Source organism: Talpa europaea (assembly GCF_964194135.1).
Source record: "Talpa europaea genome assembly, chromosome: 2".
In the NCBI taxonomy this organism is placed as follows: domain Eukaryota; kingdom Metazoa; phylum Chordata; class Mammalia; order Eulipotyphla; family Talpidae; genus Talpa; species Talpa europaea.
In genome coordinates this window covers 155082102-155102698 of record NC_140068.1, presented here as the reverse complement: position 1 = coordinate 155102698, position 20597 = coordinate 155082102, and the positions used below count along the sequence as shown (strand labels likewise).

At 62.3% G+C, this 20597-nt stretch overlaps 1 protein-coding gene across 1 annotated transcript; it reads right to left on the bottom strand.

The window, feature by feature from the left end:
• Positions 1–9390: 9390 nt before the first annotated feature.
• Positions 9391–19999, bottom strand: ELOVL2 (ELOVL fatty acid elongase 2; the record flags this gene model as incomplete). Its single annotated transcript, XM_084259537.1, has 8 exons — positions 9391–9516; positions 10355–10489; positions 10734–10858; positions 10944–11115; positions 13028–13105; positions 13966–14153; positions 19753–19816; positions 19877–19999. 8 exons carry the CDS (start codon positions 19997–19999, stop codon positions 9391–9393), a joined length of 1011 nt encoding a protein of 336 aa, XP_084115663.1.
• Between the last annotated feature and the right edge of the window lie 598 nt (positions 20000–20597).

The following is a 20597-nucleotide window of genomic DNA, read 5'->3' as shown; positions in this document are numbered from 1 at the left end:
CTGACAGATTTCTGTTGGAGAGACCGAGGTGCTGCCCACTCGGTGTGTCTGGATCGGGGAGCCCCCCTGGCTGCGAGGGGTCGTTGCCCCATTGGGAGGAGGACCCTGGAGCCTAACATCACGACCACTCCGTGTTAAAATCCAGCACAAAAATCTAATTGTCATGGCTCTTTTTTTTTTTAAGTCTTTGCTCAATTTTATTTATTAATTTTTTTATCGTTGTCCCTATAACATATTTGTGATTATTTCATATTTATTTTTTTAAATTTATTTTTATATTCCCCATACAATTGTAACCCCCTTATTTTAACCCCAATCCCTCCTTTCCCTGCCCCCCCCCATAGTGTGTCTCTGGTTCATAGTTGTTTGTTGATTTTGATTTTTTCTTTCTTATAGTTGTTCTTCTTCCTGGTCCCTTATTTAGGTTTTCTAGATTCCTGCTATGAGTGAGACCCTCCGGTATTTTTTTTTTTAAGATTTATTTGTTTATGCATACAAGAACCGGGGTACAGGCCAGAAGTGTGGGGGGGGGGTGAGAGGATTCCCCAGAGACAGAGTGGGGAGCAGAACAGGCGGATCCACTGAAATCCACTGCTGAGGGGAGCCGTGGGGAGACAGGAGAGGTCTGCTGCACCATGTGGGTCGCTCCCTGGCTGGGGATGGAACTCGTGCTGCAGAGGCTGCGGACAGCTCCATAGTGCTGAGACTTAACCCTGCGCCCCCGGGAGGCCCCTGCCGCAGCACTTAGGAAACAACTCCGGATGCAGAGCAGGCCTCAGTGCACGGGCGGGCTCGCGGGTGGGCTCAGGTGTGCCGGCCGGAGGGGCCCGGGCTCTGCAGAGTCGGCAGGGTGGGGCCTGCGGCGGGGCAGGCTCTCGGTGGGGGTGGGCGGTGTGGCCTGTGCGTCCCCAGGTGTTCCCGAGCTTCAGAGGCGCGTCCATTCAGCCCCGGGCCTGCGTCCACACAGCCGGGAGCCGCAGGTCTCCTCCAACGCCCTGACGCGCCGCCACCGGGTGTGGAAGTCTGATTACAGGAAGCGCCTCTTCTGGGAGAGCAGTCGAGACCCCAGTCTGGGATCCAGTGAACCATCTTGGCTCAGTGGCCCCCAGAGAAAACCCCTCAAAACCTACCCACCCAAGCGAAAGGCCGCCCAGGGCCGACTGCGAGGTGAGTCTGGCGGGATTTGGGGTCCATGGGGGGGTCACGGCTCCGTGACTGAGGAGGGCCATGGCCTGCGCCTGTTTAGTGGGAGTGGGTACAACTCAGAACGGAGGAGTGTGGCTGAGCCCCCCCCCCCCCCCCCGCAGGAAGGGGGACCCTCCCGAGGGGCGGGGCCTGCACGGCCCCTGTGGGATTCAGGGAGCGGGGAGGAGTGTGCGGCCCAGGCGGGAGCAGGACCGGCCCTGAGGGCAGCATTGGGGGCATCTGGGGCAGAGACTCCTGCTGTGGGGCGGGGAGCGAGGCGCACCTGGGGGGCCCGGGGAGGGGGCCGAGCGCGGCCAGGTGGGTCCTGTGTGTGGGATAGAAGCAGGCAGAGCCCCGGCACGGCACGGCGGAACCCCGACAAGCCCTAGAGACCCGCCTGCGGAGCTGAGCCCCAGATGCGAGGGGCCGCGGACGGTGGGGGGGCCTGGGGAGCTGCCCTGGGGGCCGCCAGGCTGCCGCGATCAACAGTGATTGGGTGAAAAGGCAGAGACCGGCTGGGCGGGCTGGGGCCGGGGGGCCGGGGAAGCAGAGTCTCGTCCTTCCTTCCAGTCCTGCCGCCGCTGTCCCCGCCGATGCGCAGGACCGCCGAGGAGGAGCCCGTAAGTAGCACTTCCCGGCCCGGGCCGAGGCGCCGGCTGAGGGCGGCCTTGGGGTGAGCGGTGGTCACAGACCGTGGATGGGCGAGGCGGCCGCGGAGGGCCCGGGGGCCCAGGCCGTGCAGGGCGGGAGGGTTCGGAGCGGGCGGCGCCCCGTGCTGGTGCGGGGAGCAGGGCCGGGCCCAGCCAGCCAGGCCCCTGGGACTCTGGATTCTCACTCCAAGAGAAACGCCTGGTTTCGCGCTTCCCTGAGGGCTCGGGGTCCCCCTCCTGCTGCTCCCAGAGCTGCCCCGCCTCCAGGCTCATGCGACACCCCCCAGACACCCCCCAGCTCTCCCAGCGCAGTAGATGCCCTGGGCCAGCTTTGTCTTGAACCCCACTGTCTCCCCCACGAATTGCAGCGGGGTCCCCCCTGCTGGGTGCAGGTCCTCAGGCTGGCTTTGGGCCTGTGTTAGAAGGTTCCAGGGGGCAGGGCGAGGAGCAGCCGAGGAAGACCCTGAGACCCTCGGCCCGCTGAGCGGGAGGCCGGCCCGCAGAGAGCCGCGGAGCCGGCTCAGCCTTATACAGCAGCTCGGAGCCCCCAAGCCTGTGGAGCTTCCCGGCCAGGGGTCCCCGGGGTCCACCCCTCACTGCTCCTCAGGCACCAGGTCCGGGGGCCATTCTGTGGCGCGCGCGAGGGTGAACAGTCCGGGCCCTGCAGGGCAAGGGCTTTCTGTGGTCTCGGTCCCCGCAGGAAGGGGGTGTCCTCGTAATCACTTGTGAGAAGCGCTGGCTGCCACCCCCTGCTGGGCGCGGGGCTGAGGGGCCTCAGAGGCTGGATGGCTTGGGCCTACCCCAGTGTTTCCTGTAGAACGGGCACGGCTGGGCCCCGGGGCAGGCCCCCGGGGACCCCCGACCCTGTGCATCCTGCCCTCCGACCCCGGAGCTGTGGACGCCGGGTCCGTGGTCAAGCGGGCCGTGCCCAACACTCACACTTTAGAAGGGGCGCTGGGGACGGGGCCCGCGGTCTTTCGGGAGCAGTTAGGGTGCTGACACCTGGGGAGACCCCGGCTTCAGACTGAACCTCTGACACCCCCCAGATGGATTCCTCGAGACCAGACAAGGCTGCAGCTGCAGGTCCTCTTGAGGTGCCCCCTCCCGACGCCCGAGGGCTCCCCCCAGGCGCAGGTACGCGAGCCCCTGGTGCTGCAGAAAGGCAGACCTGGGCCAGGTGGTTTGAGCAAACGAGGTTTCCTTTATCTGTTGAAGAAACTCGGGAGGCCTGACCGGTCTTGTCTTGAGCGTCCTCGTAGGAGAAGACGGAGGACATGGTGTTAGTTTGCTTTGCCGTCTGCGATCGCCTTCTGCTGAGAGCAGCGGCGCTTCTTCCCCGGAAGCCGGGGGTGTGCGAGCGGCCTGGCCTGGCTGTCGCTGGACCCTCCGGGCCATGCGGCTCTAGAGGAGGGACCCACACAGCCGGTTCTGCCTCTGCAGGGCGTGAGCCTGCGGGTTGCCCTTTGAGTCTTTTGAATTGGTCAGAATAAAGGTTTTCCTGCTCTTCTCCGTAATGCGCGTGCCTCGCTTACGCTCCGAATCCGTGGTCCATGTTCTGCTGCCTGGTTTAGCTTTGTTTTTTAAAGATTTATTTCATTTTATGCATACAAGAACTGGGGAACAGGCCAGAGGTGTGGGGGGTGAGAGGACTCCCCAGAGACAGAGTGGGGAGCAGAACAGGCAGATGCACTGAAATCCACTGCTGAGGGGAGCAGCCGGCGAGTCAGGAGGGGTCTGCCGCACCATGTGGGTAGTTCCCCGGCCGGGGATCGAGCTCGTGCTGCAGAGGCTGTGGACAGCTTCATAGTGCTGTGCTCAACCCCTTGGGCCACCAGGGAGGCCCTTAAAATCTTTTCTATATTTTCTTCTTGGATCCAAAGCTTCCTTGGAAGTGTATTTTTTACGTCCTCGATGGTTTTTTTTTTTTTTCAAAGTGTGTTCTATTATTTAATCAAATTGTGATTTACCGTTTCTTTAAAGAACTGGGGCATTTCAGCTTCACACCCGACACTGCTCACCCGCCCCCAGGGCCGGTGGCAGTGCCCTCTGCCGTCTCTCCCCACTCCCCTGCTCCTCCGGGAACAACCTTACTGTTCTCAGAGGCTGAGGCTGACTTCTGTTGTTTCCCCACATCCTTCCCTTTGGTCATTATCCCAAAACTCTGTTGATTTCAAACTAATTTTAAATGTAATCCACATTTCCAGAGGAGAAAGCGCCTGTTAGTAGGGCTAGGGCAGGAGATCACAAGACTGGAGGGCCACCAGGAGGTGGATGAACAGGGCCTCCCTGGTGGCGCAAGGGGTTAACTCCAGCTGTGTGAGGCTCTCCTCAGCCACTGTAGCACGGGGTCAAGCCCCAGCCAGGGAGCTGCCCCACAGGTGCAGCAGACCTCCCCTCAGACCAAGCAGCTCAACTCAGCAGGCAGTGCAGGCAGGGGTTTTCCCCTGAGGCTCAGGCCAGAGACCAGCACCAGGCTCTGGCCTTGGGCAGCAGGGGGCCCCACAGCTTACCCTGCAGCCTGCAGAGGCCAGGTGAGGGCTGTAGGGGTTGCTGGAAGCAAGTTCACCTTCCATTCCCCTCCAGCCCCTCTAAGATACTCCTGGTAAGGTGCTTCTCAGGGGCCACTGCGGGCGAGAATGTGGGGGAGGGAAATCCCAGCCATGCTGTGAGCTGCTGCTGCAAGCAGTTTGTCAGAAGAGAAACTAAATCCAGAAGGGACAGAACACACCACCTGGGTAGGAAGGGTCCGTGGTGCCCAGTGCCGCTACCTGGACTCGTTCCTGAGTCCCTAGGGCTCTGCCTAGGGGGTAGGCCCCCCAGGTGAGGTTCAGACACCCGCAGTGCTGTTGTGTTGAAGCTCCCCCAGGAGGTGATGTACCTGGATTCTTTCCTCCAGTGAAGGACTTTTGCCCGTAAGGTTCATCATTCCTCTGTGGCATTTTTTTGATCTGATATTTAGTTCTGCCCACTTTTAGACTATCCTTTTCTCTCCGTCATGTCCTCACTCTCCCTTTTTCTCTTTCGTTTTACTGTTTACTTTTTTCTCACATAGAAAACAATCTAAGTAGACATCTGTGCCTAGTTTGTTCATTTTACTACATTGCACAGAGTGAACAATTTGCGTGCTGACCCTTCTCTTACCTAATTTTATTTTATTTTTTAAAAAAACATTTATGTATGCATACAAGAGCTGGGGTGCAGGCCAGAGGACTCCCAAGAGACAGTGGGGAGCAGAACAGACAGATCCACTGAAACACACTGCTGAGGGGAGCAGCAGGGAGACAGGGTGGTCTGCTGCGCCATGTGGGTAGCTCCCTGGCCAGGGATCGAACTTGTGCTGCAGAGGCTGTGGACAGCTTCACGGTGCTGAGCTTAACCCCTTGTGCCACCAGGGATGCCCTATCTTACCTAATTTAACAGAAAAATTCTTTTTCATTTCTTTGTCTGACCTTGAAGTTTACAACTGGCATTTCATACTCTGGTGCTGCTTCTAAAAACTGGCATATTCACAATTCCAAAGGAGAGTATCAAGTCATTAGAAGCCAAATGTGTCACTTCCTAGCTATGCAGTAGGCACTGGAGTCTGAAGCCGGACTGCCCCCATCACAGCCGCTTGGCTGTCATCTGAAATCAGGGACCAGGAGGCCCCCGCTGGGTTCTTTGAGCTTCTCGCTCTCCTGTCCTGTATGTGACCGTGGGCTCATGTCCCAGAAGCTGCCACCCACCAGCATGCCCTCTGCACCCCGCCAGGAAGGGAGGGTGGCAGGGGACAGGCGAGAGGAGTGTCAGCGCCCTTCACACATCCTGGTGGCGGAGACTGAGGTCACTTCACTGCTCCTCGGAATGTGGGGGGGAGGCGGGTGGCACTAGAGGCTCTTCACGCCTCAAGTCGTTCTTCCGTAGTCTGGTCACACTCCGCACCGGGCTGGGGTTTGCAGGTGGAGCAGGCGGCCCTGGGTGGATGCAGCTCCCGCCCGCCTGTGCTACGTGGATGCATTGGGCCCAGTGCCCGCCCGGGACTTACCACAAGCACTTTCAGATGGTGGGGCCCGCCACCAGGCCGCCCGAGAGGAGGCCTCCCCTCCTGAAGGGGAGCAGGGGCTGCTGGGCTGAGCAGTGGGGGGGGCAGATGAGCCCTGGAGGGTGTGTCTGGAGTCTGTCTGGGTGTGTCTGACCCCCGGCAGCCCCCCAGGGTGTGTCAGGCCCCTCCCCGTACCCGAGTCAGCAGCCAGGGTGTCTCCAGCCGGTCACCCTGCCCCTTGCTCCGCAGCCTGAGCCCCGGACCCGACCATGCAGCCTGAGCTCCGGTGTCCGGCTGGCTCCCTGGGGGCGGGGGGTGGGATGTGCCCAGTGGCAGCCAGGCTGGGAACAAGGGTGCCGTGGGCTCATTTGCATTGACCTTCAGCCAGAACAAGGGCCCTTCAGGATGGTGAGCGAAGATGGTCAAAGTGAGACCGGTTTGTATTTGAGAAGTGACTTGGCTTCTGCGTGGCCCTGGTTTGTGCATTTCTCGGGGGAGGCTTAATTTGCACGTGATGAAAATGGTGCTTTATTTGAAATCGTTCTTTCTTGTCGTCTGCAAACGTTCTGGGGTCCAGCCGGTTAAGGAAGTGGCCCGCTCGAGCAGAGGAGCGAAGCGGAGGTGGGGACAAAGGTTCTTGCGCCAGGGTGGGCGGCTCGGCAGGGCTGAGTGTTTGAACTCCTCAGGAAGATGAGGCCGCCGTGGGGGGAGTCTTCTCGGCAAGCCTGCTCCGGGTAGCGGTGTTCGCTGTGTCACCCCATGTCTGGACTGCAAACAGCTCCGATACAATTTGTTTATTTATTTTTAAAAGATTTATGTATGCATACAAGAGCTGGGGTACAGGCCAGAGGTGTGGGGGTGAGAGGATTCACCAGAGAGGGGGGGGGGGAGGGCAGAACAGGCAGACTGACAGAAACACACTGCTGAGGGGAGTCCGGAGAGGTCTGCTGCTGCTGCCTCTGTGAGTAGCTCCCTGGGGATAGCCCCATGGTGCCAGACTTAACCCCTGCACCACCAGAGAGGCCCCAGCTCCAATATAGTGACTTAAGTAAAATACCTCTTTTTAGATCGCTCTGCCTGACACAAAAGCTTACACCCCACTTTGCAGTCTTTTCTTTTGGAATCTTCTGATGGGCTCTGTGGCGCGTGGTGCAAGCTTTGCAGGGGATAAGAGCACTTTAAATGTGCATGGCAGTAGCACTGGTTGACAACATTTGTGTGTGAGTCTGGGGGTAGCCCCCTCCAGGCCGTCACCTCCCAGCACCCCTGTCACCTCCCAGCACCCCCATCGCGCCCCAGGCCGGGGCCCCTCCCCTGGACCTCAGGGGTTCTGCATCAGCTTTCTAGGGCTTGTTGGGGCTTCGCCCATCCTGCGTCTCCTGGTCTCTGGCCACAGACTTATCAGTGTGATGAAGAAGCCCCGGTTTCTGAGGCAGCCCCGGTTTCTGAGGTGTGGTTGCTGGGGTGAGCAGCGGCACCCCCAGCGCACAAAGGGGAGATGCCCCCGGTGTCGCTCACTGGAGGGTACCCCGCCCCGATGGTGCTCCCTCCCTCCCTCCCGCCCTGTCTGGAGAATCTGGGCCAAGCCAGCCAGCCCAGTGCCCTCCCAGGCAGCCCAGGGGTTCTCAGCACTTGTCTCACCACTTCTCCACACCACGTGGGGACGGTCATTCCCGAGTCTACTCAGGCCAGGGAGCCTGAGCCAGCGTGGAAATGCAGCCTGGCCAGGGTGCTGGGGTCCCCCCAGAAGGCTGCTCCTGGCGCTCCCACCCAGCGAGGGGGCCACCAGGAACACGCGGCAGGCCGGTTTGTGTTTTTAACCTAAGTAAGATGCTGCAACATGCTTTACCTCAGTGTAAAAATCAATTTATTACACAGTAATCACACAGAATGCTTTCTATCTCCAGAAAAAAGTGGGCTCCCCTGCCTCCCTCCCCCCGACCCTGACGCCGTGTGCTGAGGAGGCAGCATCCTGTGTCCAACAGCCCAGAACCCCGAGGTGAAGCCGGGGTCCCCAGGTGCTGCTCCCCCAGAAAGCGCCTCCGCGGGGAGCGAGGGGGCTCCTGCTGCCGGCGGCCTGGGCCAGGCTCTGTGAGGAGCGCCACGAGCAGCACTGTTAGTGGTTTTAATCGAGGGGATTATTGCTCACGGTCTCGCCCCGCGGGAAGACACGAATACCTGGGACAAGCATTTTTGGTTTTTCTCTTTACATCTGTTTTTACGGCTGCGACACTCCAGGGCAGGGCCGCACACAGGCCTGCTGGGGCCGGAGGCTGGGACTGCGCAGCTGCTCCAAGGGCCTGTTGGACACGCCGAGCCTGAAGGGGCTGCCCTGTGCACCGAGGGGCCCCCACTGGGCCCCTGACCGGGCAGGTGCGGTCTGCTGGGGCTGAGGTGACCGCCGCAGTGCAGCCAGGAGGCCCCGGGGAGGGGGTGGCCAGCGCCCGACAGCGCAGGCCTGTCTGCTCCCTGCCTCAGGACAGCGCCAGGGCCTGTGGCCGCTGGGACTTTGTCCTCCAGGGGCATAAGGGGCCCTCGGGGGCCCATGCCTCAGCAAGTGTCCAGGGGAGGACTAGCACCCGGAGAGAGAGAGGGGCAGGAGGTGACCCTGGGCCGGCCGGCCGGGCGGGGAGCCTCAGGCCTCTCTGCCCGGCGGGCAGCAGGCCCCGGAGCGTGGCTCACTTGAAACAGAAGCGAGAAAAGTCGGCATGAAAGCCAGCGTCTTGCTCCGGGGGCGTTTAAAACTGGACTCAGGACAGGGCGGAGCAGGGACGGCCAGGCCGGCGCGTTAACAACAGCCCAGGAGCGACTTCAGAGGCCGCCCCGCTCCACTCCGGGTGCGGCCCAGTGTGGGCAGCGCCTGCGCCCCGGGAGTCCCTGCCCGCGCCGCCCGGGGGCAGCGTCCCCGCCGCCAGTGCTGGGCTCGGCCGCGTCTCCCTGGTCTCAACCGCAGGCGTCAGTTCTGGAACCACAGGCCGAGCCGGCAGCTGCGCCCGGAAGGGCAGCCGGGGCTCCTCGCCCAGAAGGAGGCGGCGGGTCCGTCCTGCGTGGCCTGCGGAGGGAGGCGGAGCGCGACAATCCAGGCCCGGACGTGAGGATTGGCAGGTCTTTTACTCTTAGAAAAATCATTCCTCGAAGTAAAAACATGAAAATACTATTTCCTGCCTGGCCCTTGGCGGGAGGGACGCGCGGGCAGGTGAGCGGCGGCCGCGGGGCTTTCTCGTCACCTCGGGCCGAGCCGGGGCCGAGCGCCTCACGCTGGGCGCCGCCCGGGAAGACGCCGACTCTCTGTTTCAAACTTGACAACCTGAACAGAACTAACTTTATTGGGACGGGCCGGCGCGGCCGGCGGGCGCCGCGGCGGGGAGGGGGCGGCGGGCACCGCGGGGGGCAAGGCCTGCGCTGACGGCCCCCGCGGCAGGAGCCTAGTGCATTCCAGGGCGAGTGATCGGGACGCGAGGGAAACGAGCTGGCGCTGCGACGAGACCATCCTCCCGCCCGGGCGCCGGGGCTGGGCCGGCCGTCCCGCCGCGCTCACTGGGCCTTCTTGTCCGCCACGCCGTTGGCCGCCGCGCCGGGGGCCCTGGCGAAGCCGTTCGTGGCCTCCTTGCCCGCGGGGGGCTCGCCCGCACCTCTCCCCGCCGGCGTCTTCCGGTACGTCTGAGGTGGGGTGGGGGGAAGGCTCTTTAGTGAGATGGCCGCACCCGAGCTGCCCACAGGCCACTTCCCCCTTCCCGCTCCACGCGGGGCAAAGACCAAGGGGCCAGACGTTCCGTCGCCGCCTCCCTCCCCTGCCGGCGCATCCCCAGGCCTGAGTCTGGCCAGACACCACAGTCAGGCCCTCCCCGTCCAGTCTCCTGCCAACACGAACAAGTCGGACGAGCGGTTCAGCCGATGCACACCCAGAAACCCGCACTCAGCCCGGGGCTGCTGGGGACCTGCCGGCCGCCTCTGCCGTGCCCGCTGCCCGCCTGGCGCGCTGACAGGGGCTCTGGTGAGGCTCTGGTGGGGCTCTGGTGGGGGTTCTGGTGGGGGGCTCTGGCGAGAGGCTCTGGTGGGGGTGCTCCCCAGCCGTTGGGCTTCCCCTCACTTTGCCCATCTGGCGACCCTCAGGGTGCAGCCACTGGGAGTCCACGTGCCCCCTCCCTTTGGATGCTGTCCCCCCCCCCGCCACACGCACCCGCACACGCCTGACTCTTGGGGTTCTCGCTGGAGCGAAGCTGCCATCTGGTCAGCCGGGGTGTGGCGGAACGTCAGCAGCGAGCAAACGGCTGCATGGCCGGTGGGCCCAGACGTTCCACCTCCCCAGGGTGTGGACACAGCACAGACTGGGTGTCTGTGGGCACTGGCGGGTGGGGGGCATGGGGTGAGAGGCGGCTCCCAGCCTGCCTCCATGGGGTGGGGGCGGAGGGCCCCCGCCCGCCACGTCCTGGCTGCGGGGGTCTCACCCTCACGCCTGCCCAGCGCGGCCAGCGGCCTGCCTGGACGCCCCACTCACCTGGACATAGAAGTTGAGGAACAGGACGACCAGGGTGAGCATGTAGGACGACTGGAAGAGCAGGCAGCCGTGGGGGAAGCCGCAGGGCCGCACCACGGCGCTCAGCGTGTGGGTGATGGTCAGCAGGAACTGCACCTGGAAGGCCGCCCAGTGAGGCCCACGCGCCCGGGAAGGTCACGTGACGGCCGCCAGTCCCGTGACGCCCGCTGCGCTCCAGGGCGCTTCTCGGCTGCAACCGCGCAGGGGCGAGGACTGCGGCGCAGGGACACGGTCACTGCGGCCCCTGGCAGTTAAGGGCTATTGTGGGCCCGGGACAGCCTCAGCGCCGGACCTGGGGGACGGCGGGGATGGGGGTGTGGAGGAGGGGCGCGGCACGCACCAGCTGGGCCTGCGTGAGGTACTTCTTCCACCAGAGGTACTTGTGCATGGACGGGAACACGGACAGCCCGTAGTAGGAGTACATCAGGATGTGGATGAAGCTGTTCAGCGTGGGCCCGAAGAAGCCTGTGGGGCGCAGGCGCTCACTGTCGGGAGGTTGTCCCACCCCCGCACCCCCCGCAGCCCCCGCCTGGCCCCCCGGTGGACTCACTCTGCCCGCACGGGATCCAGTTGAGGACGCACCACCAGATGTTGAACATGGAGGCGTGGTGGTAGACATGCAGGAAGGTGATCTGGCTGGTTTTTTTGCGCAGCACGAAGAAGATGGTGTCCAGGAACTCGATGGACTTGGAGAAGTAGTACCACCACAGCACTTTGGCCACCTGCCGGCGCACAGGGTGAGTGCTGAGCCCCCCCACACACCGCCCCGCCCAGCAGCCTGCACCGCCTGGCCCCCTCTGCCGCCCCGAGTGCCCGGCATGGGAGAGCCCCAGGAGATGCCAAGGGGCAGCAGCTGGGTGGGGAGAGCATCACGCTCGCCCTCCCCTTCCCGGGGGCCGGCCACATGGCGTGGACAGCTGCAGGTGGGGGCACCTCTGTGCGGGAGGGCACGGCCAGAGCTACTGGACCATGTACATGCCCAGCGGCTGAGCCAAGCAGGGCTGGGCGGGCCGGGAAGAACGCGAGAGCCATCTTGCACACCCTCCGTGGTGCACCCTGGACGCTCTGCTAAAGAGGTGAGCCCTGAGATCTCAAGGACGAGGTCTGTGCCGTAATGACCAGGCTCAGCCCTCAAAGTGATGGCTCAGCCCCGCAGCAGCAGCAGGGGCGCGAGCCCTGGGCCGCGGCCACTGGGCCTGCCCAGCTCAGGGGTGCCCTCCTGCCGAATCGACTCTAGTCCCCATCACTTTTGGGGGGAAGGAGTGTGAAATTATAAGAAACACAAGGCATCACTTTCATCTGGAAACACCTGGTTGGGTGCGTTATCTTGGTTTGAGCACAAGAGTCACAAGGCCTGTCATCTTCCCAAAGCCCAGTTTGCGGACAGTCACCCGAATGTCTCCCAGGGACCTGTGCGCGTGGGGGCACAGCACGGCCTGGTCCCACGGCCCCTGCTCCCGCAGCCCCATCTGGCCCCAGGCTGTGCACCGCAGCAGGCCAGTGTGACGCTCCTCCCACCTCTGTCGCTGATGCACAGGGCTGTGGCTGGACGAGGCCTGGCAGCGGGCCCCGCCCCGAGCCCCTGGCACTCAGGCTGTGCACCCGGTGACCAGGCCAGCTTAGGCACAAGACCCCTGTTCCAGGCCCCGCAGGTGCGCAGCGTTTAAGGGGAGTTTCTATTTGTCAGTGCTCAGTTTCCTCTGCTGCAGTCCCAGGCTGTGTGAAAATTCACCCACCACAGGTAGAGGCGTCACTCTAAATCTTTCTAGAATGAGCTCATGTTTCACCCTCAAAAGGTAACACCGACAGGCCTCCCTGGTGGCCCAGGGGTCAGGCTCAGGCTGTCACCGCTGTGGCCTGAGCTCTATCCCCGGCCAGGGAGCTACCACAGGGCACAACAGACCTCCCCTGTCTCCCCGCTGCTCCCCTCAGCAGTGGGTTTCAGTCAGTCTGTCTGTTCTGCTCCCCCTCTGTCTCTGGTGAATCCTCTCAGCCCCCGCATGTCTGGCCTGCACCCCAGTTCTACACAAAAACAAATCTTAAAAGAAAAAGCAACACTGACATCTGTCAGTATTCTGAGTTCGTGCTTCCTGTAGGTCTGTCATCTCTCACACACAGCGCAGCTGCTGCTTCTCCAGGGGCCTCGCCTGACGGATGCCGGGGCTGCTTCTGCTCCATGCCCCGGCTCCACTTCGAGAGCCCCAGCTCCCGGCCCTGGAGCTCAGGGCGCCCAGGGCGGAGAGCTAAAGCAGGAGCTGGATTTTACAAAGAATGTGTTCCTACGCTTCCCGTGAGACCTAGTTTCTAGATCCTCCTTGCTCCGTCATGCGCCTCAGAGAGCCTGTGGTCGGCAACCGCGGGGCTCTGTGGGCAGAGGCTGTGGGCAGAGGCTGGTCCCATCACTTGAGATGAGAGACGGGGTGGTCATGTCACCAGCTTCATATGTGGCACAGTCCCTGATTTGGGGCGCAGCTACCTTCCTCTTTTTAAAATTTGGTTTTGTAACTATGGGAAACACTTAATTCCAAAATCAAGCGGCAGCCAGAAGCCTCCCTTTGCCTGGGGTCACAGGGCTGGGCCTCTGCCCTCTCCTGCAGGGTCCCGGGCAGCCTCCCCAGGGCAGGCCCCACTCACCCGGATGTCGGCGTCCCCTGCGCTGGCCAGGTCCTGGCACTGGAGGTTGTAGCCACCCTCCCAGCTGGACAGGATGAGCTGCCCGGGCCAGAGGGAGAGGAAAATGGAGTCTCCGTGCAATTTCCCACAGTTCCTACGAGGCTGGAGCGAGACCCGCCAGCGTGCATGGGCAGGCTCCTCGGCGCCCGGTTTGGAGCAGGGGAGGGCAGCAGCAGGGGTGGGCTGCCCAGGGCCATCGAGGGCGCTTCAGCGACAGCAAGCAGGGCCCCACGGGGTCTTGGCTCCCAACGTGCACACGGTCACCTCCCGGCCAGGGGCCTCCTGCTGCATCCAAGCGTCCAGCCCCGCCACAGGCTGGGCGCCGCGTTCCCCCATGGGCGCCCCCATGCTGCTCCTCGCGCCTCTGCACACACCCTGCCCCCATCCCGGGAAGACCCCCCCACCCCCGCCGCAGGCGCTGTGGCCAGCAGTCACCCCGGCCCCTGGTGGGGGGCGCAGTCGGGGTCTAGATGTGCAGCCTCAGCACGCCCAGCCCCGCTGCGGTCAGGGCACCCGGCGTCAAGAGCGTCGCCCCCAGGCCCCCCGACCCCGTGTTTGTGCAGACCCGAAGGTGTCCTTCCAAGCTGGTGCCTGGAGTACGGCCGCCTGGTTGGCGCCCCGCCAGGGACTCCTGGTTCCGTCCACCTCGCCCAGCGCTGGTCCCGGGGCCCCTGCGGCGGCGTCACCCAGACCCCGGGGTGGAGGGAAGGCTCAGGGTGCTGCCGGCCTGTTCGCCTCCACTGCCTGCCGGGGCATCCCGGGGCCGCCCCCGCCGTCCCCCCCCCCCCCCCCCCCCCCCGTCGCCCAGGGCAGCTGCAGAGCAGCCGAGAGGGAGGCGCCCCGACCCGCCGCCCTCTCAGCAAACCCGGCCCCGCCCCGGCCGCGCACCCAGCACCCACCTCGGCCAGCATGTAGGCGGACAGCAGCGTGACGCCCAGGTTGTACACGGTCAGGGCGCCCCTGAGGGACAGCGCGGGCCTGTGCTTCATGTACTTGGTGCCCAGCCAGATGGACAGCAGGTAGAGGACGGTCAGGGAGAAGGTGGGCAGGTAGGAGTCCAGCAGCAGCCAGCCCCGGACACGCGCGTCTGCGGGGGCACGAGCCTGAGACGCCGCCGCTGCCCCACGAGCTGGCGGCGGGGACATGCGGACACCCGCGGGTGGGAGGAGGCGGGGCTGGCCCCGGGAGCCCCCCCAGGAGCAGGCCCCGCTGTGCAGAGCCGCTCCCTGCCCCGGCTCAGCGGCCGGGAGGGCACCGGGACCGAGTCGCCTCCCTGGCCACACGCCGCAGGGCTGTCCTCACCGCCTACCTGAGGTGACTGACCCACAGCTCCAGGTCCTGCCCGCCCACAGGGGAGAGGTGAGCTGGGGTCAGAGGCCAAGGTCACCATCTGGTCTCCAGGAGACAGTCCCGTCCCACCCAGCGCCTGTGCTGGGAACAGCGGGCCCCAGGGACAGGAGTCCTCCTGGAGAGGGTACAGGGCACAGCGCAAGGACGGGACAGAGTCAGGCAGGGGCTGGAGCTCAGGGCACAGGGGCACTGGAGCAGGGGGGGCCCAGGCCCCAGAACGGGGAGAGGCCGGGGGGCGGCAGAGGCCTGGCAGGAGCGCGCTGAGGGGTCGGGGGGAGGCCTCGCCCCTCCTGTCTCCACACCCGCCTCTGCGGGGCCGGGCGAGGGGTCGCGGCGCACCTGCTGGCACAGCAGCTGGCACACGGCACGGCCCTCACGACTCCGCGTCTGCGCCACGTCCTGAGGCTGTTCCCCACGGGTGATAAAGGGCATCACAACTGCCCGACAAAAGTGGGGCCATGCAGCCTCAGTGACCCCGGTGACCTCTGCATCCAGGGGTGCGCTCTCCACCGTGGCTCTGGCAATTGCCCCCGAACCAGGTCTTGGTGAGGCGACAGGGGCAGGCACGGTGGGGACCAGCAGGCTGCCTGGGCCACGTAGCCGAGGACTTGAGGGAAGGGGACTCACGGCGGCCTGTCGCTCTCAGCACCACCTCGCCACATGGCCTCGCCCGCTCCAGCGCATCCCCTGGACCCGCCGCCCGGACCCGCCGCAGGGGGCTGAGGCAGAGGCGCCACCAGGGCTCAGGGCAGACGGGACGCCACCACCACCTTGGCCCTCGCCCTGCCTCGGCCGCAGGCGGGGCAAGCGGATCCCTGTCCCACAGCAGGGTCGTCCCAAGACACAGCGGGAGAACAGAATGAAATCCGGAGATTCACAAGGCCTGGCAGAGCGACAGTGTCCACCGTGCGCTGGTTCCTCAGAATCACTCGTGGGCCGTGTAAGCCGCAGGGGGCTGGACAGCAACACGAGTCCTCCAAGCAGGGAGGGGGACGACACTGACAATGCCAGCTGCCAGCCAGGATCACCCCGCCCTGCGCACACACACACCCCTCTTCAGATTTGCGGGAATGCAAGGGCCTAGGACGCAGCTGCACCAGACCCCCTTCCGAGCGGTGCGGGCGGAGCGCGTATCAACCAAGAGGAGTTCCACGGAGAGCTGCGCAGGACACAAGGAGGAGCGGCAGGAGCAGACCCCACCCGCCCACGGTCACCCAGAGGTGAGTGCACTGACCTCCGAGACCAACGGCTCCTTTAGATCAGAAAACAAAACCCAACTTTCTGCGCCTCCAGGGAACGCACCTGAGCTGCTGAGATGACACGGGCTGGGGGTGAAGGCAGTGAAGGCAGCCGGCAAGCAGCCCGGCCCCAAGAGAGGCAGGAAGGGCCCTTCTGACATCAGAGCCAGTGGACTTCCCGCTGAGAAGGTAAGGAGAGCGCAACAGCCGCTCTGAGAAGGGCCACCCTTCAGGGACACACAGCGCTCGCCAGCGGGCCATCACCAAAGGGAGGCGCGTCAGCACACACGAGGCGATTGCTACCCAGTCTGAAAACACGCTGGGAAACACCCAGTCCGGGACTTCAAGAGCCCGTGCTCGCCGCGCAGCTCAGCCCGACAGAAAGTAAGCCGGGAACGGCCTTGAGCGAGGAACCAGGCGCACTGACTGACCGACATCCCAGAGCAGTGCATGCCCTGAAAGCGGACGTGCGCTCCCCGGACGGCCCACATGCTGGCCACGTCGTGGAGACTGCAGTCACGCCCCGCGTCTCCTCAGCCACAGCGGGCTCACACCAGGAGAGCAGCACAGAGAGCGGGAAACCTCCCGCACGTGGAGACCGAGCAACACGCCGGCGGATGACTGCTGGCCGGCGAGGAGCCACGGAAGACCTGAAAAGTACCTGAAGACGAACGCAAGGGAGGACACAGCCTACCAGACCCGATGGCACAGCACAAGCCGTCCTGGGGGTGCAGAGCAACCCCACCCACATCAAGAACCAGGAGCTCAGCTAACCTCCCCCCTTGAGGAGCCGCAACAAGGCAAACAGGCGAGGCCGCGAGCCCGTGGAAGAAAGGAAACAAGGAAAATGAGAGCAGAAGTAAAGGAAACGGCAATTAACCAGATGATACAGAAGGTAAATGAAACCAAAGCTGAAACGGACACATCTCAGAGGCGCAGCGCCCCCCACAACGGACGAGGAACACACAGGAAACCTGCACACGGACGAACGAGCCACAACAAGGAAGCTCAGGACCACGTGGCCTCGCCAGTGAGTTCTGTGAAGCCTTAAAAAAATGAACAGATACTTATCTTTCTCAATCTCTCACCAAAAATTGAGGAGGGAATGCTTCCAGATACATTCTGGGAGGCCAGGCATTGGCCCACTAGCAGAACCCGACACAGACATCACAAAAAAGTACGTTACAGACCAACATTCCTGGTGAGCACAGATGAGAAAATCCTCAATCACACTTAGCAGATGGACCCAACATGCATTCAAAGGCTCACACGCATGACCAAGTGGGCTTATTCTGGGGACACAGGAATGTTCAACAACTGAAAGACCAGTCAGTGTAATTCACATCAAAAGGAAAGATAAAAATCACACGATCACATCAAGAGGTGCAGAGAAGGATCTGATAAGTTTCAACATAATGAAACTGTCCATAAAATGGGTGCAGAGGGACCGTCCCTCCACACAATAGAGGCCACAGACAACGGACCCACAGCCAGCACCATTCTCAACAGGGAAAGACTCCAAGCCTTCCCACTCAGATCCCGAAGAAGACCAGACATCCACTCTCGCCACTGCTGCTGGCACAGTGCTGGAGGCCCAGCCGGAGCAGCCAGGCAAGAGAAAGACATCGAAGGAATCCAAACCAGAAAAGAAGGAGTGAAACTATCACTACTTGAAGATGACATGAAAGATTCCACTAAAAAACTATTGGAAACAGTAAGTCAGTAAGGTGGCAGGCTATAAAATCAATTTACAAAAATAAGTTGCTTTCCGGGCCTCCCTAGTGGCACAGAGATCAAAGTCTCAGAGTTATCAAGCTGTCACCAGCCACAGTGGCATGAGTTCAATCCTCGGCCAGGGGGCTACCCACATGGCACAGCAGACCTCTCCTGACTCACCCGTGGCTCCCCCCCCAGCAGTGGATCTCAGTGGATCCGCCTGTTCTGCTCCCTACTCTGTCTCTGGGGAGTCCTCTCACCCCCACATCTCTGGCCTGTACCCCAGGTCTTGTATGCATAAATAAATAAATCTTTACAAAAAAAAGTTGTTTTCCTATATGAAAACAATGAACTGGAAGAATCAGGAAAACAATCCCCTTCCCTCCCCCATCAAGAAGAATTAAATGCCAAGGAGTAAACAAAGGAGGTGAAGCAACAGTACAATAGAAACTGTAAGGCATTGTGAAAAGAAGTAAAAGAAAACACAAATGGAAAGATACTCTCTGCTTGCGGATTGGGAGAATTAACTCTGATAAAATGGACCCAAGGCAATATACAGATTCACTGCAATCCCTCCCAAAGTTTCAATGGCATCTGAAATTCATATGGAACCACAAGGAACCCAAGTAGCCAAGGCAATCCTGACAAAAAGGAGGAACAATGTTGGTATCACATGCCTAGACTTCAGAATATACTATAATATACAGTAATAAAAACAGTATGGGCAGAACTGCGAGCCCACAAGTAAACCCAAACCTATATGGATGGTTAATCTCCTACAGAGGAGCCAAGAACATACCCCGGAGCAAGGAAAGCCTCAAGAAATGGTGCTGGGAAAACTGACAGCTGCAGGCAGAAGAATGAAACTAGACTACTATCTCACACCACACACAAAATTTACATCAAAAAGACCAGAAACAAGTGTTGGTGAGGATGTGGAAAAAAAAGAAACCTCCTACACAGCGGGTGGGAATGTAGGCGGACTCAGCCCCTGTGGAAAGCAGTGTGGAGGTTTCTCAAGCTATAAAAACTAGATCTACCCTATGACCCAGGACTTGCACTCCTAGGAATCTACCTAAAGGATGCGAAATCACTACTGTGAAGGGGTGTCTGCACGCCTATGTGCACTGCACCCTTCTCACAAAAGCCCTGTCATGGAAACAACCTAAGTACCCAAAGACAGATGAGTGGCTTAGGAAAGACCGGTCTATATACACAGTGGACTACTACTCGGCTATCAAAAAGATGAACTCTTGCCATCTGAAGTCAGACGGGAGATGACAAATACTGAATGATGTCACTCACAGATGGACCATGAAGAAATAAAGCAAGGGAATGGACAAAACTAAACCAAAGCAAACTCTAGAAATCTGGCTGCAGAACTGAGGCTCCCGGGTGGGAGGCGCCCAAGCTCTGTGGAGGAGGATCGTGTGCGGCGCTGGTGGGTTCGGCGTGGTGAGGTGTATGATCCTGTATCTCTGAGTGACACAGTGTTATTAACACAATAAAAAAATACAATAAATAAATGTCTCTGCTACAGACCTGCGAACTAGGACAACCGCCTCTCCCCTCCCGGGGTGCTGAGGAGTCACCTGTGGGTCTGCGGCTCTGTGAGGGAGCAGGCGCCCGTGAAGCCAGGTAATTCAGACCAGAATGGCCTGCTCCTCCCGGCACCCATTTCTGCGCCCCGAGTCAGAGATAACAAGCAAGTCCAGACGAGACCACGGGATGGGGGAACAGGGCAGAACAGCTCCGAAGGGAGCCCCCACCCCGCAAGTGCCGGGGGCGGAGGTGGGGGGAGAGTGTCGCCCAAGGTCGAGGTACAAGGAAGCATCACTGCGGGGAGGCGGCCGCCCCAGAGGCCGCAGGGCGGGAGAACAGCCCGCTCCGCAGTGGCTCCGAGGCTGCACACGGTGTGCCGCCACACAGCGGGACTCAGGTTAACGCGGGTCCAGCTGACACGTGCAAAGTGATGAGGGGTCAGTGAGTCACAGCGGGGAACCAGTGACCGAGGGAGAGATGCCTGGGGGGGTGGGGCGGGGTGTGCAGGTGTGGCCGAGGGCTGAGGGAAGGAGAAGTGCCGACTGACGGGAGTCGCTGGGGGTGGCGGAGGGGAGGCCTGAGGGGCGGGCAGGCCAACCTGAGGCCTGGGTGGAGGACGAGCACAGGCCTGCGAAGGGGAGCAGGCCCGGGACAGAGCAGGCGGCAGGCGGCAGGCGGGAGCTGGCGAGCTGGCGGGGGAGGGAGGTCGGGGTGGGCAGGAGGAGCTCAGCCGCCAGGGCAAGTGGTCTGGGGAGGGGACGCTCCGGGGAGGGTGTCCAGGGGAGGCAAAGGCCCATCTCCCATGACCCACCTGGGCCCCCACAGTAAGTCCTCACTTACCTCGAGGCCCAAACATATTGTCCAAAAAAGCATTGACTCGGTCATCGAGGGCCTTCAGGTGCTCCTGAGAAGACAAGGGACGCCGTGTAAGACGGGGGGGGGGGGGGGGGGGGCGCAAGCCTGCGAGGCGCAGCTGGCTGCGGGGCAGGGGCTCTCCGGGGCCGGGGCTGAGGCGCAGGCCAGCCCCAGGCAGGAGGCTGCGTGGAGGGAGGTCCCACCGCTTGGCCCAGCCTCCAGGCTCATCCATGCTGCCCACGGCCTCCCTGCAGGCCCCAGGCGCAGACCCCGGGGGCCGCTTCACAGACCACACAGGTCAGCGGCCCCCCACTGCGGTGCTCCCCGCCAAGTCTCCCGTGCCAGCACCTCCTCACAAGGCTCCGCTGGGACTCAGAAATGGGCACTAAGAATCTCGGGGTGGCCAGCAGGAGGCGCCCCCCTGCTCTGGCACCTGCGCATGGGTAGATGGGCCCTGCGAGCCCCCTCAGAGCTCCCAGCACCTCCTCGGAGGGACTGGGGGGCAGGAGCCGCCATGCTGGGAGGGCCTGCGGAGGGTCTGGGCAGCTCGGGCCCTGGCTGGCGCCGCGCTGAGGACAAAGTGGGCCGGTCAGGCGGGTAGACGCCGGCGGTCAGGCCGGGAGCCTTGGACGTGGCCTGCGGGTCTGACCCACGTGCCGCCTCGCCCCCGCCCAAGGGACTGGACTCTTAGGGACGCTTCGGGGCAGCCTCGGCCTTGGAAGCTGGCGCTGGGGGCCGGCCTGGTGTTTGGAGACCAGCTGTCCTTGGCGTGCGCGGCCTTCTCCGCGGACCTGTGCACGGAGCGGTCAGTGACCCGATCCCACTGCTGA